We start from the raw sequence: 17,130 nt of genomic DNA on the forward strand, positions 1-17,130 counted from the left end.
ACTTCTGAACAATCTGTTTCGCTCAGTGCCGCGCCCCGATGATTCCGCCATCGGTTGGGGTGTGACAGAAACAGTTAAATGATTGCTAAGATATTTGAAGGGGACTTTAAAATTGGCATTGCATTTTAAGGGGAAACATGTTATTCTGAAGGGTTTTGCGAATGCAGACCTTGGTGGTAATAAAGAGTCATTCAAAAGCACCACAGGGTAATGTCTTTACAGTGGGAGGCGCTGCACTAAGTTGGATGTCTAAACTTCAGAAAAGTGTTGCCTTTTCAACCACAGAAGCAGAGTATGTGCCAGTTGCTAAAGCAAGCAAAGAGCTTATTTGGTTGAAGAATTTTCTCAAAGAGCTTGACAAGGAATAAGTTGATTGTGCACTGTTATGTAATAAGCAAAGTGCAATACACCTTGCGAAGAACCATGTCTTCAATTCGAAGACGAAACACATACAACTGAGATATCACTTTATCAAAGACCAAGTTAGTGATAGCACTCTGAAGTTGAAGAAGATCAAAGGAATTGAAAATACAGCTGGTATGTTGACTAAGGTTATTACCTTAGAGAAGTTGAAGTTTTGCATAGCTTCAACTGGCCTTCAAGCTAATTGATGAGAAGGGCGCCCATAACTAGTGAAGATAAAGAGTTTACAGAAGTATTTATGAAGATGAAGTTGCATGAAGTGCAGTTTGAAGTTGTCAAAACCTCCAAGTGGGAGATTGTTGGGTGTAGAGGATTTGACCAGGTTTGACCTGAGTATAGGTTCTTCTTATTATATTATTGTTAAATCTGTAACCCTAAGTGTACCCACTATATATACTTTATATCATGTACAATAAACTTCTTGAGCACCTAATACAAAGAGAGAACTAGCTGTGGTGAGTGAATGTAGATCAAACTTGATCGAATCACTATAAACCTTATGTTCTTGTTTTTTTTATTTAAAGTGTGTGTGAGCTTGTTGTGTATTTGTTCTTGTGTTCGTATGATACTCGTTTGGGACCCCTAACAATAACTTACTCAATTTTATATGTTACTAAATATAATAGTATTTGTTGTTACAAGATGTCTTTTTTTTGTATATGGAAAAATGTGTTGTGTTTTACAATGTAAAATTTTGTTATCGTTATCCTAAAAAACAATATGGTGCATATATAACTCCCACCACCTTCACCGAACACAAAATTATGTTAGAAAACCTTGAGATAATAACAAAAAATGTTCAATTAGTAAAAGTTTTCAGAATTTTAATGGTTTTGCGTACATGTTAGAATTCAGTATACACATTACTATTTCATTTGATAATGAAAGTGTTAGGGGTTGTTTGTTTAGTTTTTAATGGAGCTTTTAATGGTTCAGACCTCTTACTGGTTGAATACTTAATGGTTCAGACTCTTTGTTTCGCGAGCGGATGTCTGAATGGTTCAGTTGCATCTGAATGGTTAAGTATTATACTGAGTCTGAATGGTTAAGACATCCAATCTGAATTGGACAAACATTTTCCTCTGAACGGTTAAGCACTTAATGATTCAGACCTATTATTGGTTCAGTACCTAACCATTCAGTTGACAAACAAGTCTTTATGAAGATTATGTGTAACTGTGTACTTAAAGAAAACATTTGTATTGTCCTTCACGTCTTAACACTAACAATTTGTTTATTACCATTAAAATAATCTAATACGCAACGTTGTTAACTATATATACTTCACAAATTCAAAGAGAAGCCAAATAATTAAAATATATTATGGATTGCAGGCTTTTATTATAAATTTTATATATTATATATTTAGATTGAGATTTGGATTGGATTAGATTTGGATAATATTTAAAGAAATCAAATTATAAAGTTAACCAAACCAAATTTAATTTGATGCGCTTCTATTTTAAAAGATAAATATAAACAACACGATAGTCGGTACATATGGTTAAAAACAAAATATTCTTGTAGTTATTTTAATTCACCTACTATTTCATTTTAATTATGTGATATGTGTAAATTATTTGAATCTGAATCGAAAAATCTAAAATTGAACCGAACTAAATTATATTATAATTATAACATAATATAATTTACAATATTTTGTTGCATTATGTGTTTTACATTATGTTTTGTGGCTTTTATGTGCTTAATTGGGTTCTATAGTATTGTACAAGTGCACATTCCCTCTACCTTTACCCCACTTCTTTTTATCCAGGCTTCACAAAAACCCTATCCTTTTCAATCCATCCTCCTTCGTCGACCTACCGTTGCCGCCTATTAACAAATTTGAATTCGTGATTCAAATATCCGGATTGATTTGATATATCAATTTCCCAGTCCCATTTTTCTTACCATACATAATGATGAGTTCTTTCTAACATATAACAACACGGTTCTTTACCGTCGATCTTAAAGTTCTACCCGGTTATTGTTAATTTCGTTGGATGAATTTGCTACTCGAATTGTACTCATGTTAGGTTTTTTTTTCATGATTCAATTGAATTCAAATCAACCCGAATTCAATTCCATTTTCAAAAATGACAAACTCGAATAACTCAATAACCGGCACAATTAAGACCCCTAATATGTAATGTAATAAGAGAATTATCAAAACAATAAAAAAAAAAAACATATGCTAATAAAAGAATCATATTATTTCTAGTTGTCAATGTCAATATTGTTTTTACAGCCCAATCAATAAAAAAATAAAAATCTCCAAGATACCCTGGACCGTCTCAACGGCTACGCGATAAGGAGCTTGAAGACGAATGCGACGACCCATTAACACTTCCCGGAGCTCCGGTACCGTGAAACAAATCCGACAAATAGTTTCCTAAATCATCAGGAGCATATTTCACCACGGCATCAACCCCTCGGAAACACCCTCGGTACCCTTCATACAACGTCCGGTAAGCCGGTAAAATCTTTTTGAACAACGAGATTTTAATATCATCTCGGAGTTTCGAGTCTGAGATAATCCACGTGGACTGTTTCCGGTACGCGTCGTTGAACTCTAGATTAAACCGCCTGAAACAATCTCTTGCTGATTCAATCGGTAAATTTTCAACCGTTGGATTTGGTGGCAACGATGTAATCACTTTACTCCACGCCATACGTTCGTAATTTCCGGCGTATTGTTTCACTTTCTGCTCGTGTTTCACCAGCCAGTCTTCTCCGATCAGGAGCCGTAAATTGGAGTTACGAACTTTTGAAACGACGTAGTTTAAGTTGTTAACGAGGAAAAGATACGACTGAGCTACGTCCTTGTAAAGCTCGGCGCCCGCGTCGATTTTACAAAGTAATACGAGGACGAGCCACGCGAAGCGTGCGGAGATCGAAGACGATTCGTCAGAATTGGTGTAAGAGAAGTAAGATTCCGGTAATGGCGACTGGACCTCAAGCGGCCAGTCAGCGAGAATATCGAAGAGTGCCTCGCTGTAATCGCTTAAGAAAACTAAGTAATTCATGACGTAACGTGTGAGCGGATGGATTCCTCCGCTCACGACTGGAGTTTTTAATGTCTCCTTCTGCATGGCGGCCTCGAAGTCCGCTAACATAGCGCGGACCCCGTCTCCTAGCTTTACATAGGACGTGACCACCTGTGTGCGGACGGCCGTCATGGAATCAAAGGAGAAGATCATTTCAATCTCGGACCATTGGTTCGACATTGCGCTGTACATATCAAGTGTCCTGAACATTCTATCCATCGATTTCTTCGATTTCGCCACGAGTTCGGGGAATTCGAACAATGTGATGGCGCGTTCCTTACATATTTCTGAAAAACACGACTCTCGTATTTTCTCAGACGAAGAAAACACGTAGTCGCAAAGAATTCGTTCGCCCGAAAAGAGCGATTTAACCGCGATTTTCTCCGCGTATAACCAAGTCTTAATCTTAGCTTCCAAAACTTCCCAATCCATTTTGTTCAACTGATTTAAACTATATTTCTCGACTCCGAGATTATACAACGTCTCGTCAACAATCGATTTCCTGAGAATTTTGTAAATCTTGACACACTCTTTACCATAACCAGAACCGATCATACAATCCGCAATCGATTTAAGATCCGCCATAACCATCTCCGAAACCGAAACTCTATCTCCATCCGAAACCGTGGTTCCAGACATCGAAACGCGATCATCCTCCTCGGACGCGTTATCATCGTCCGAAACACTCGATCTAGCCCTCGAAGACCGGTTAGAAACCGACTCCGAATCAAGAACATCTCGGTTGGCGGATAACATTTGATAAAACTCCTTCTCCAACCTCTTCATGGCAACTTGCATCAACTTTTGAGCATGAATAATCTTCTCCGAGCTCGCGCTCTCGGACACGAACAAACGCATTGCGGACTGCAAGTTGTTAACCGATTTAACAAACTCTCGAGCTTGTCGTCTGTCTCCGGTGAACAAATAGTCGAGTTTCGAGTAAAACGGGGAGTCTAGATCCCATCTTGTAATTACTTGTTCAGCGTATAACAAATCTTCTTCCTGGAGGGAAGCGGAAAAGGTTCGGTGGTGCGAAGGGGTGGTCACCGGAGTTCTTGCCGGAGAATGGGTGGATGAATGTGAATGCGATGGTGATGAAGCTTTAGAAGATGTAAAAAGCAAACCCCTCATGATTTCAAGTAATCAACAAAAACTTATATCAGTTAATAAGAGAAAGTAGAGATTGTGGGAGTTGATTACAATAAGTGTTCAAATAATGAGGGAAAATAGAGATTTTGGATATGATAAAAGCAAATAAGGTAGAGTGGTATATATAGAAGGTTAGCCAACAATGTTGGGGGGATGTGGAATGGGTCAAAGGGTTGACTTGGCATTTAGCAACATTGTGACAATAACGCGGTTGTGCAAAATGAGAAAAATATGAGGGATTGAAATGAAAGAAATATACAACTTGCCTCATGTTTTTGCTTTATGGAGATGAACAAGTTCACACAACTAAGTAAGAAAGCTAAGACTGTCATCTAAGGTTTGGTGTTTATTGCGTGTTCGTGTATTGATTTTCAAATACATTAGACGAAGTCTGCAAAATATTTTAGGGGAGGTTAAATCGAGAGGTTTTGAGTGGCCAAAAAATAGATTGTCTTGTAAACATATTAGTTGGGTGGAATGGTGTAAATATCCGTTGTATATGTTGTAATTGTCTGCTTTTTGCCCATTTGAGTCGGGGATGTTGTTTGTTGTTTGGCCTTATGCCCGTTTGGATCGGATGTGTGAAGTTTACTTACTTTTCACAAAAAAAAAAAAAAAAGAAAGAAAGAAAGAAAGAAAAAGAAAAGAAAGTCAAACAATGCATGATACATTTGTTGCTTGGGTTGCACAAAATTGAAATCACATTTGGCAATATCAAAAGTCAGAATAAGAAAAGCTAACATAACACAAAATACAAAATGTGGAATGATCATAGAAGTGTCCGATAGTGAAAGAACAATGTGACTTTTAGAATGGATAATAAAAGTATTGGTTGTGATATGTGGTTACCGTTAAACAAAAATATTCTCCTGTTGTGAAAAGAACAATATGAATTCAAGAATGGATGATACAAGTATATGTGGTTACCATTAAACAAAAATATTTCGTTATTTTGGACTATGACTAGGATTCAGTTGGAGACTTATCTATAACATGTTATAATTGCTTTCTCTAATACTTATTGAACTAATATCATTATTATCCATATCCAACTTCTACATACAACTCTTGCTAAAATATAAAAATTAACTAGGTTAGAACCTCGTGTATTATAAATTATATAAATTAACTTTCGGGTACCACACAAACCCGTGTAATAATTTGTAACTATTTACCCTTTTTAATTAAATAATTATTTGGAATTATTTATTAATTAATTTTATTATTATTAATAAAGATAAATGATGTTCATGTATTAATTAATATAAAAAAGTATATAAATATAAATAATTTATTTTAGGTTAACCACAAAATCCGTGTAATGATTTGTAACTATTTAACCTTTTCAATTAAATAATTATTTATTAATTAATTTTATTATTATTAATAAAGATAAATGATAGTCATGTATTAATTAATTATTAAAAAAGTATATAAATATAAATAATTTATTTTAGATTAAAGAGAAAATGTCATGTGACATTAATTGTAATCCTTTATTAAGATTAGATTTAGATATATAGATAAATATAAATAGACACTGATGTTTTGTTATATAACGATATAATAATTAACTTTAATTAAAAATAATTATCCATAATTAAGTAGAAGATATAAAGCTTTATTTAAAAAGTAACTATCCATAATTAAGTAGAAAATAAAAAGCCACTTAGGTTATAGCCCAGTGGTCATCTATTGTCTGGAGCAGTAGCGGATCTAAGAACTCTTTTCATTGGGTTCTTTTTGTTAGATTCTCACTAATTTTTACTATTTTTTTTCCAAATCATACAAGATTCTCACGAATTTTTATCATTTTTTTCAGAATGAATGGGTTCCTGGGAACCCACAAAAGTGGTCTAGATCCTTCCCTGGTGTGGAGACCAAGGTTCAATCCTTGAGAGCTGTAAGTATTTAATAGGAAAAATTAGCCGTTAAAAAAAGTAGAAAATAAATACGAGAAAACCAAAAAATAAATAGCTCCAATGAATAACACGTGTATCTCTATTTTTTTAAATTTTATTATATAGTAAGGGGCTGTTTGGTGAATGGTCATTAAGAGGCTACCTCTTAATGGAACAATTAAAAATTTTACCAATGAGAAGGTAGAAGAATGTGACATGTGATAATTTACCATTCAGAGGTTACCTCTTATTCATTCAGAGGTTTTAAACCATTAAGAGGTAACATTTGAATGGTCATTAAGTGGCTACCAAACAGCCCCTAAGTATAAGTATAGATTACTATTTATTATTTTTTTATTTTAGGAAAAGGACGTGAATGTAATCATGTATGTTAATTATATTTTAGTAGGTGAATTTAAGGTTTTTTTTTTAGATTCACGTTAAAATGTTAATTATATTGGGCCTACATATTCACACACCTTATTCCCTATTTCCACACCCTTCTAGACGCCTCGTATAGGGCTATACGAGGCGTATAGGTTTGCTTTTCCCGGCCAGCTTCTGCACCTCGTACAACGTCACATCAGTCACATCAGACGGGGAGTCTAGCCCTGTACGAGGGGTCAATACGAGGGTACTTAGACGCCTCGTATAGGTCTATACGAGGCGTCTTGGGCTGACCGATTTGACTATGATGAGACTATGCCCGACATGACTTAAAGGCATACGGGGAGTAAAGACCTATACGAGGCGTCTTTAGCTCACATAAAATGCAACCTACAGTGCGTTCTTGGTCCACATCCGAGCATTCAACAAACAAACACTCACATTCTGTTTCTTCTTTTATTTATTCGAAAGACTCTTGTTGTTTGTATTTGCGTTCTTATCATCCCGGAGTGTTGAAATGTCATCATATTGGGACGGTAACTATATCTTCGGGCAGTATTCTAGCGAAAAGTGGGGGCACGAAAGCGTTCCGGTAACAGTTATTAGCGTAAATGTTTTAATTACTTGTTGTTTTAGTTTATTATTTACTAATGATGATACGGTTGTCTATTTTGGAGGAGTCTGGCGTTCCCGATTCTAATGAGCAAGAGGAGGTTGTGTCTAGTATACAAGGAAAACAAAACAGCCCGTTTCTAGATTTGAATAAGCATCCTCCTGTTGATGAAACAGCCCCTGTAGATGACTCATACCATGCTAGTGGATACGGAGGAAACGGTGGATACGGAGGAGACGGTGGATACGGAGGAGACGGTGGATACGGAGGAGACGGTGGATACGGAGGAGACGGTGGATACGGAGGAGACCGTGGATACGGAGGAGACGGTGGATACGGAGGAGACGGTGGATACGGAGGAGACCGTGGATACGGAGGAGACGGTGGATACGGAGGAGACAGTGGATATGGTGGATACGGTGGATACGGTGGATACGGGGGATACGGTGGATACGGAGGAGACGGTGATCATTAGCAATTCATTTCCCCGGGCACTCCTTACGTTCATCAAAACAATTCGGACGTTGGAGGATATGGTGGTTATGGTGGATATGGTAGATATGGTGCTGAAGCACCTCCCATTCTGGACAGTCCGTACTTAAAAAAGACGGTATAAATTACTATTTTATTATTAATATTTTTATTATTATTATTATTATTATTATTATTATTATATTATTATTATTATTAATAATATTGTCGATGTTACAGGTTTTCAACTCCTTAGATGAACTAAAGAAACGGATACAAGAAATAGCAAACGCGGATGGTTTCGTTATTGTCACCCGTCGATCAAAGAAAATCGGGGGAAGAACCGGGAGGGTATGGCTTGAATGTGATCGTGGTGGTGAGCACCAGAGTACAGCAACACTTAGAAAAGCTGGAAGCAAAAAAACCGGTTGCCCGTTTTACCTGCTGGCTGTCCGAAACCACCCGTATGAAACCTGGGAGATAAAAGACGGAACAATTGAACATAACCACGAACTTTGTGAGGACCTGTCGGCCCACGCGTTTGTGCGAAGGTTTACTCCAAGCGAAATGAAACTGATCGAGCAGCTGACAGCTCAAAACATGGAGCCGCGCAAAATATTTCAAACGATAAGGAAGCAGGACCCCGACAGGTTTCATGTTCAGAAAGACGTTCAAAACGTTGTAGCGAAGATTAGAGCCGAACAAAGACAAGGATTGACTCCCATGCAGTCACTAGAAAATGTGCTGATAAACAACGACTTTATTTACGAGACACGGGAAGAACCCGGAACAGAGATCGTAACAGAGATCTTCTTTCTTCATCGGGACTCGAGAGTCATGTGGCGTGCATTCCCCCATGTCATGATGATCGATGCGACGTACAAGACAAACATATACAATATGCCCTTTATCCAGATTGTTGGTATGACGCCTACCAACAAATTGTTTATTATCGCGCATGCCGTTGTTAGTAAAGAACGGGGTGATAACTTTGTGTGGGTGCTTGAGAGGGTTAAGTCAATGTTGGATGAATGTATGGAGCCACGTGTGATTTTAACGGATAGAGACCTAGCCCTTATGGGCGCGTGTGCTAAAGTATTTCCAGACGCCTCCAGGCTTCTTTGCAGGTGGCACATACAACAGAATGTTATGAAGCACTGCAAGGGTGCCTTCACAGACGAAGACTGGAAGAAATTTTTGTCATTCTGGGGGACATTGATTGAGTCTCCATCCATACCCATCTACGACTACCACTTGCGCAACATGCGAAAGCGACTTGTGGAGTGCAAACGTTCGAGTAAGTTTTTCTAATAACATAAGACTCACCTATGCAAATTTTATTAAATTATTTTTACTTTTTAGGAGTCTTCAAATACGTGTACGATAACTGGCTAAAAGACTATAAGGAGATGTTTGTCTTTGCGTGGACTGATAAGAGGCGCAACTTTGGTAATCGTACTACAAACAGAGTTGAGAGCCAACACGCCAACTTAAAGAGATACGTCGAAGATAGGAGCTCGCTGGACCGTATAGTTGGTTGTGTCAGGGATATAGTTGAGACACAGTTCGGTGAAATAAGGAAGACTTTTCGAGAAAGCATCGAAAAAACAATGAAACACCACAAACACCCGATGTTTCAACACCTACTTGGAAAAGTATCCCATACAGCCCTTGACTTGTTGCATGGAGAGGCAATTAGTAAGCTAGATGTCTTGGAGCGCTTTAATTCATCATGTGGTTGCCAAATGTGGCACAGCTGTGGGTTGCCCTGTGCTTGTAGGATAGAAAAGTACATGCGTGAAGGTAATAATTGTTAAACGTACAACACTTGTGTGATATATTTCCTCTTTTCATTTTACTTAAACAATATTGTTTTTAACCGTGCAGAGCGTCCGATTCAACTCGAAGACATAGACGTCTTCTGGCGGAAACTTAACTTCCAAAGTTGTAAATTGATAGACGACTCCGTTGACGTGGTCGAAGAGCTAGATGTTGTTAGACAACAATTACAGTCGCACCCCCAGCTCAGCAAAAAAGCCTGCTTTCAAAGATTAAAGCGGTGTTGACTCCAACGAAATCTACCAAGAAACCACCGGTTGTCCAACAAAATACTCGTGGCCGACCAACAACAAAGCAGGTACAAGAAAGGTTGGACGAGGGCTCTCGTATAGATGAAGAATTGAGGAGAAGCTCCTTCGGTGATGCAAACACGTGCTTTGAAGGTTCACGACAAAGTAAGTACGATAAACCTCGCCACAACTCGTACGTTCCGTCTCAGGCCTCACAACAGTCGGTTATAAGGTCCCAAAAACCCAAAGCGAGCCTACGCCGTTCAAAGAGTTCTAAGAAGAAAGAGACACGAGATGATCACGGTTTTCCTTTAATCATTGGGGACGAGTACGTGGGAATCATCGAACGGTTTAAGTCTGCCATTCCGCCAGTGTTCCATCCGTACGTCTCGTGCATACGAGATGTGATGCCGGACGGTCATTGTGGGTTTCGGTCTGTGGCTGTGGGCTTAGGGATGGATCAAAGTTCATGGGGGCTTATTAGAAGGGACCTTGTCCAAGAAATGGATCAGAACGAATCGATCTGGTTCCCAATATTTGAAGCATGGGCTGAAGGTTATTTTTACACGCATCGTCAGGGCCTAATTTGGGATTCAGTGGCCGGTTGTGGGGAGAATCACTGGATGGACTTCCCCTTTGCAGGACTTCTTATTGCACAAACGTACGGTATCGGGGTGCACCTGTTAACGACAACCATGGGTGCAAGTTCCACTTACTTCCCAATACTAAGTCCTCTGGCTAATCAACAACCATTATTCATAACGCTTACACATGTTAACGAGAACCACTTCATACATGTTAAGCTGGAAGGGGATTATCCTATGCCACCAGCACACGGGCTATGGTTGACCCACCGAAGACCCCATACAGAACAATGGGAAGATATGTACTTGCCACGTCTAGAATGGTATACATCGATAATGAATCCTCGGCCAAGATCAAACCCCAGTCTTAATTACATAGATAGTTATACGGAAGAATGATTTTTGTAATTAATAGTATTTTTTTTGTAATTAATAGTATTTTTTTGTAATTAATAGTATTTTTTTGTAATTAATAGTATTTTTTTGTAATTAATACTATTTTTTTGTAATTAATAGTATTTTTTTGTAATTAATAGTATTTTTTTGTAATTAATAGTATTTTTCTATAATTTTCTACAAATTCTATAATTTTTATTATAATTTCTATCATTATTCTATAATTAAAATTCATTAAAAAGTAATTTTTATTATAATTTCTACAAAAAAATACAAGTATACGACTCGTATAGAGCTAGACGGGTCGTATATGGTTGACCAAAAGACCATTTAGCCCCTGATATGCCCCCAATCTAGGCTTATTTCAGGGGCTAAAAAGTAATTTTACTTAAACCAGACGCCTCGTATAGAGCTATACGGGTCGTCTATTTGGGCGGGTTTTTGAAAATTTAAATTTTGAATATCTGAATTTCAAAATTTGAATTTTTTGAAAATGGACGCTTCGTATAGACCTGTACGGGTCGTCTATCTGAGCGGTAACAATTCTTTTACTTTAAATTTGAATTTTGAAAATATTTTTTGTTAATTACTATTTTACCCCTGAAAGTCCCCAGTATAGCCCTTTAACAGGGGCTCAAAGGTAATTTGCATACCTAGACGACACGTACAGGTCTGTACGAGGAGTACAACTGAGGCGGCAACTTTAACACCTTTTCCTTTTTAAATTATTAAAAAAGTTTTATTAAATGACCATTTTGCCCCTGTATAGCCTCCAGTATAGGCATTATTCAGGGGCAAAATGGTAATTAACCACTCCAGAAATATCTTTTTGGTTTGGTTAATTACCGTTTTGCCCTTGAAAAATGCCTATACTAGGGGCTATACAGGGGCAAAAACGTCATTTAACAAAAAGTATAGACGCCTCGTATAGCTCTATACGAGTCGTCTATGTTTCGTATAAGTCTGGGGGGGGGGGCCTAGACGACACTGATTACACCTCCAAACAACAAAAAACACACACATACGGAGAAGACAGAGCTATACGCCTCATACGTATTTCGACCGTATTTTTGAAGATTTGAAGCATCACCGGTACTTATTTCATCCCGTAGTTAAGTATTTTTGTCTCGTTTTTGCCTTTAGACCGTAGGTTTGCCCTGAAATTTGAATTTTGTTGGGTTTTGGGGGTTTGACTATAAGGTTGAAGATGAACAATAATTAATAATAATAATAATAATAATAATAATAATAATAATAATATTTAATAACAATAATAATAATGTTTTTAATAATAATAATTAATAAATAATAATAATATTAACAATAATTAATAATAATAATAATAACATTATTATTATTATTAATTATTGTTAATATTATTATTATTTATTAATTATTATTATTAAAAACATTATTATTATTGTTATTAAATATTATTATTATTATTATTAATTATTGTTAATATTATTATTATTTATTAATTATTATTATTAAAAACATTATTATTATTGTTATTAAATATTATTATTATTAATGTTATTATTATTATTATTTAATTATTTACTTATTTATTATTGTTTTTATACGTATACAGTATTTATTATGGAGGACGATCTGATTCCGGGCGATGACATTCACGTACAGCCGGTTTAGCAAGGTCCACGACGGAGACGGCGACCGCCTGTGGATATGCTGCAGGGGCATCCATATCTAGAGTTTCCCGACGGCACCGAGGCCGCCCGTCATTGCCAGAAGCTTAGGAGGATGCACATTGGATCGCATGCATCGATCGACTGGGATGCGATGGATGAGATTGCTGAGACGCCGAGAGTGCGTCGGTTTATACCTGTCGATTCGCCGTGGCATCGTCTTTTTGATTTGGCGCACACGCCGACCTACAGGGAGCTGCTGGTCGAGTTCCTTTCGTCATTCACATTTCACCCTCATGGGGTCCCTGTGCCGCTTCCGTACCCAGGTGCTCCCCATCCGCCTGAGGTTTCTTTCAGGCTTGCTGGTGTTATGCGTTCGATGACGCTAGCAGAGTTTGCGGTGCATTGTGGTTTATACATGCAGGGGGAGATCGAGACTGAGATTTACACAGCGGGGCTAGTGGTGGTTGAAAAACCCACTCTTGTAGGGTTTTGGCAGGTGATTGCGGGGGCGGATCATTGGGAGCACGAGAAGTCGAAGGGGAGGGTGTCGTTTGTTAGGGACCCACTGTACAGGTATGTACGTTTATTATGGCAATTATTGTGATTATATATGCACTGTTTATTAATCTTTGTTTTTGTATTTCGCTAACACTATCTGCAGGTATCTGCACCATTTGCTCGCTACTTCTATTTCAGCGCGCGGCTACAGCCGTGAGTGGTGTACGACCACAGATCTTTTTTCCTTTATTGTTTGTTGTATAGGAGGCCGTGCGCGCTAGCACACGGTCTAGCCCAGTACTACGCCTCCGCCCATCACCGGCAGGAGCGCGGATTTTTGTATGACGGGGCGTACGTGACCGTCATTGCCTGTTCATTGGGCCTCGTACCACACTAGGACCCACATCTACGGACGCCGGCAATCATGCCGACACGGATGGGTATACAGTTGCTGTGGGGGATGAGGGTAATCAAGAGGTTCCCCGTTGGCCCGCGGTTTAAAAACCGCGAAGGGGGCGTATGGACAGAGGAGCCCCTACCAGAGCATTTCGAGCCCGTTCATCCTCCTGCAGATCCTGCTGATGCAGTGCCCGTGGAGGACCCTCCGGAGGATGTAGACGGTGCAGCGGTGCCACAGCCACCGCCACCTGCCGGGGCACCTCAGTTTCCACGTCACGTTATTCCAGGTCATGCCCCAGGAGCTGCGCTACATCCGGATGTACGAGCCGAGCTTGACAGGCTCAACGATTTGGTAGGTTGGCTGGTACGGGCGGAGCAGGATAGACGAGAGAGAGAGGGATTACCCCCGATACCGCTTCCACCGGTTCGAGCACCACATCAGCAGCACCAGCCGCAGCAGCAACATCAGGATTCGGATTCGGATTTGGATGCATAGACTTGTTGTTGTTTTTATTTTTATTGTGGATGTACAAACTTATCTTATATATTTTTGTTATGGATGTAAAAAGTTATCTTATATATGTCATATTTATGTTTGTTTTCAGTTATTCGGTTACTTAATGATTGTTGTCTTAAATTTAGATAATATGGAAACAAAATATGTTTTGAATATAATACGGAAACAATATAACCCCCTGAATATAATACGGAAACAATATTTGAAAGAGATAAATTTTAATCGAAAGAATAATATTTAAAAAAGTAAAATGTTAAAAACAATATAATATTTAATCGATATTAAAACCAAAAAAGGACGATTTTTAAAATAGTTGATTTTTAAAAAACAAAAACTTTTTATAGTGTAAAAAAGAAAAAAAAACTTTTTTTAAAAACAAAAAAATTTTCAATAAAAAAACACATCTTCCAAACTATCCAAAAAACCATACCAAAACCCACCAAAACACCCCTCATTTCAGCCAAAAAAAAAACCAAACATAGATGCCTCGTATAGGGCTATACCCTTCGTATAGGGTTCCTTAAACTTCGTGCCTGACACCCTCTGAGACCCCCTCGAATTCAGTGCATATACGCCTCGTATAGCTCTATACGAGGCGTCTAGGGCACAAAAAGTATGGAAATAGGCGCAGAAGGTGTCCGGATAGTCTGGGCCATTATATTTTAGTAGGCGAATTCAAGTTTTTTTAGATTCACGTTAAAGTTTGACTAAGTATATATCCGGATTAGACACCTAGAGTCAAAGGCAATATCAACCCAAAATTAAATGTTTTTTCGTAGTTGAAATTGCAAATATAACTTTATGCCGATTGTCAAGCAGGATATATAAAATCTGGAACTGTTCCTAGATTGTTAAGATTTTGTCAATTAACTAAGGTAAAGCACGACCAATTCTTTGGTTTATTATTTTCTATGTTTTCTTAGAGGTGGCATGCAACACATTTGCAGGCGTGTTAAGCAACGTGTTAACATATTTATTTGATGAATACACGTACGTTAAACATATTGGATTGGGTTAACATTGGCCATTTGTTAATGTTTATACACGGAAATACGTAATTATCATTTTACATAATTACAATAATAATCTAACTTCGATGTTTGATAAAAACTTGTGAAATTCAATTATCGTACTAGCATGCTACTTGTGCTCAGGGGCGGGTGGGCGGGCAGTCTGATTTCAAACAACATGTAAATGGAAACTAGATACAATGTTGAATTAATATTTTGGTCGATATTCGTCCGGTCCATCATGACATTGTTATGGTACCAATGTTTGGCAACAATTGATGTCGTACCGATATTCTTATAATAATTAAAAAAAAAACAATCACACTGACATTTTAATGGTTTGTATCTTGTAATATCCACTTTTAAAAGTCAAAATATTTGTTAAAATTTGAGAGGCTTAATGTGGTCAACCGAAACTTGAGCATCATTATTGTTAATACCGTAATCTTAAGAGGTTAAAATATTATCTAAGTTTAAATAAAAATCTCATTAGATGACTGACAAAGGCTTTTTATGGTTATATATATAATGATTTGTTATGGGCAGTGGCGGAGCTTAACCAAAAGTTTTGAGGGGGCGTAAAGTGATGGGACCCAAAAAAATTTTCCTATTGCTATGTTTCGGGTCGGGTCGGGTCAGCTATTCGATTCAGGTCAGGTCAAATAATAATAGTTTCAAATAAAACTAGCAAAAAACATTTATTCAAAGGACATGTTCTTGCACATATAAAAAGTAAATATTGTATAACAAACAAAAGATCCTGAATCAAATGTCTTCCGAATCAAATTTATCAGCAATTTCTTTTTCTATGTAAATCATGAAGCTATTTGTGAGATATTAATTTATTGTGTGGTCGGTAATCAAGGGTTAAACAAATAAAATAAGAGTTAAAATATATTTACCAAACTACCCATTATTTAGGAAAAATATTCGGGGGGGGGGGGGGGCAATCCTATATAATTTTTAAAATTTTTGGACGAAAAATCAGACCATATACACTACTAACCTAAACATTGGGGTGGGCGGGTGCACCCCCGGCCACCCATTATCCTTCGCCACTGGTTATGGGTGTTTGTGGGTCAGTTTTGGCTCAAACTTATAACTATAATCAAGATGTTGGTTAATGGATAACTATAACCAATAGATTATGGTGGTTTCGGTTGATTGGTTTTGAAAGTTATAGCGGGTTGTTATGAGTCGGTTAACCGTTAATTTAGGCATAGCTAACAATAGCTCCAAACAATATGCATTATTTGTGTCTAAAAGATTGTGCTTGAAATTGTTATTACATATAGAGTAAACTATTGTTACACATTTCTAAATATTAGTATATTATATAGCATTAAAAATGTATATAATCTAAAATTTGTAATATTCATAGTTTCATACCGATTATTAGCGTATCTCTAAACAAAATTATATGATATAAACCATGAGTTCAAACAAATATTCAACCAAAATGATATGATATAACGCAATGTTCAACAAAATAAAACATCAAATATTGCAAACATGGAGAAAAGTTCCAAAATCCGACAAAGATTTTACCACATATTGGTTTGGTTTGGTTCAGTTTTGGCACCTAACCCGCTACTTTCAGTTTTCTGAAAACAATTAACCGACCCATCGGGTTTTTATTAGGTTCAGTTTTACCGGATAGTTCAATTATAGGTCGGTTAATTCGGTTTCTGCACATCCCTAAGAAAATCATAAAATAGTATTCGACTTTCAATATTGTTTAGCTAGAACTATTAATACTTTTTTTCTAACTACAAAAAATCATTCAAGATTTAGTTTTGTTTCATCGTTGTTAATTTTTTTTTTTTTACAAATGATTAAATTGAATAATCTTTATGTTACGATTATGAATCTCGATTATCATTTAGTGACTTATTCTTCTAACATTTACTAGTTAGTAATGTTAAGTTAGAAAAAAAAATCTAAATTGTAATCATGTTTCATAATTTTTTAATTAAAGTATTTTGTTTTAACAAAATATGAAAACTTTCACAAC

General features: G+C 37.1%; 1 protein-coding gene across 1 annotated transcript; it reads right to left on the minus strand.

The window, feature by feature from the left end:
- Positions 1-2,615: 2,615 nt before the first annotated feature.
- LOC110867850 (exocyst complex component EXO70H1) lies at positions 2,616-4,764 on the minus strand. Its single transcript, XM_022116909.2, has one exon. It carries the CDS (start codon positions 4,599-4,601, stop codon positions 2,718-2,720), a length of 1,884 nt encoding a protein of 627 aa, XP_021972601.1. The 5' UTR covers positions 4,602-4,764; the 3' UTR covers positions 2,616-2,717.
- Positions 4,765-17,130: the final 12,366 nt, after the last annotated feature.

Source organism: Helianthus annuus, chromosome 1 (assembly GCF_002127325.2).
Source record: "Helianthus annuus cultivar XRQ/B chromosome 1, HanXRQr2.0-SUNRISE, whole genome shotgun sequence".
Lineage (NCBI taxonomy): Eukaryota > Viridiplantae > Streptophyta > Magnoliopsida > Asterales > Asteraceae > Helianthus > Helianthus annuus.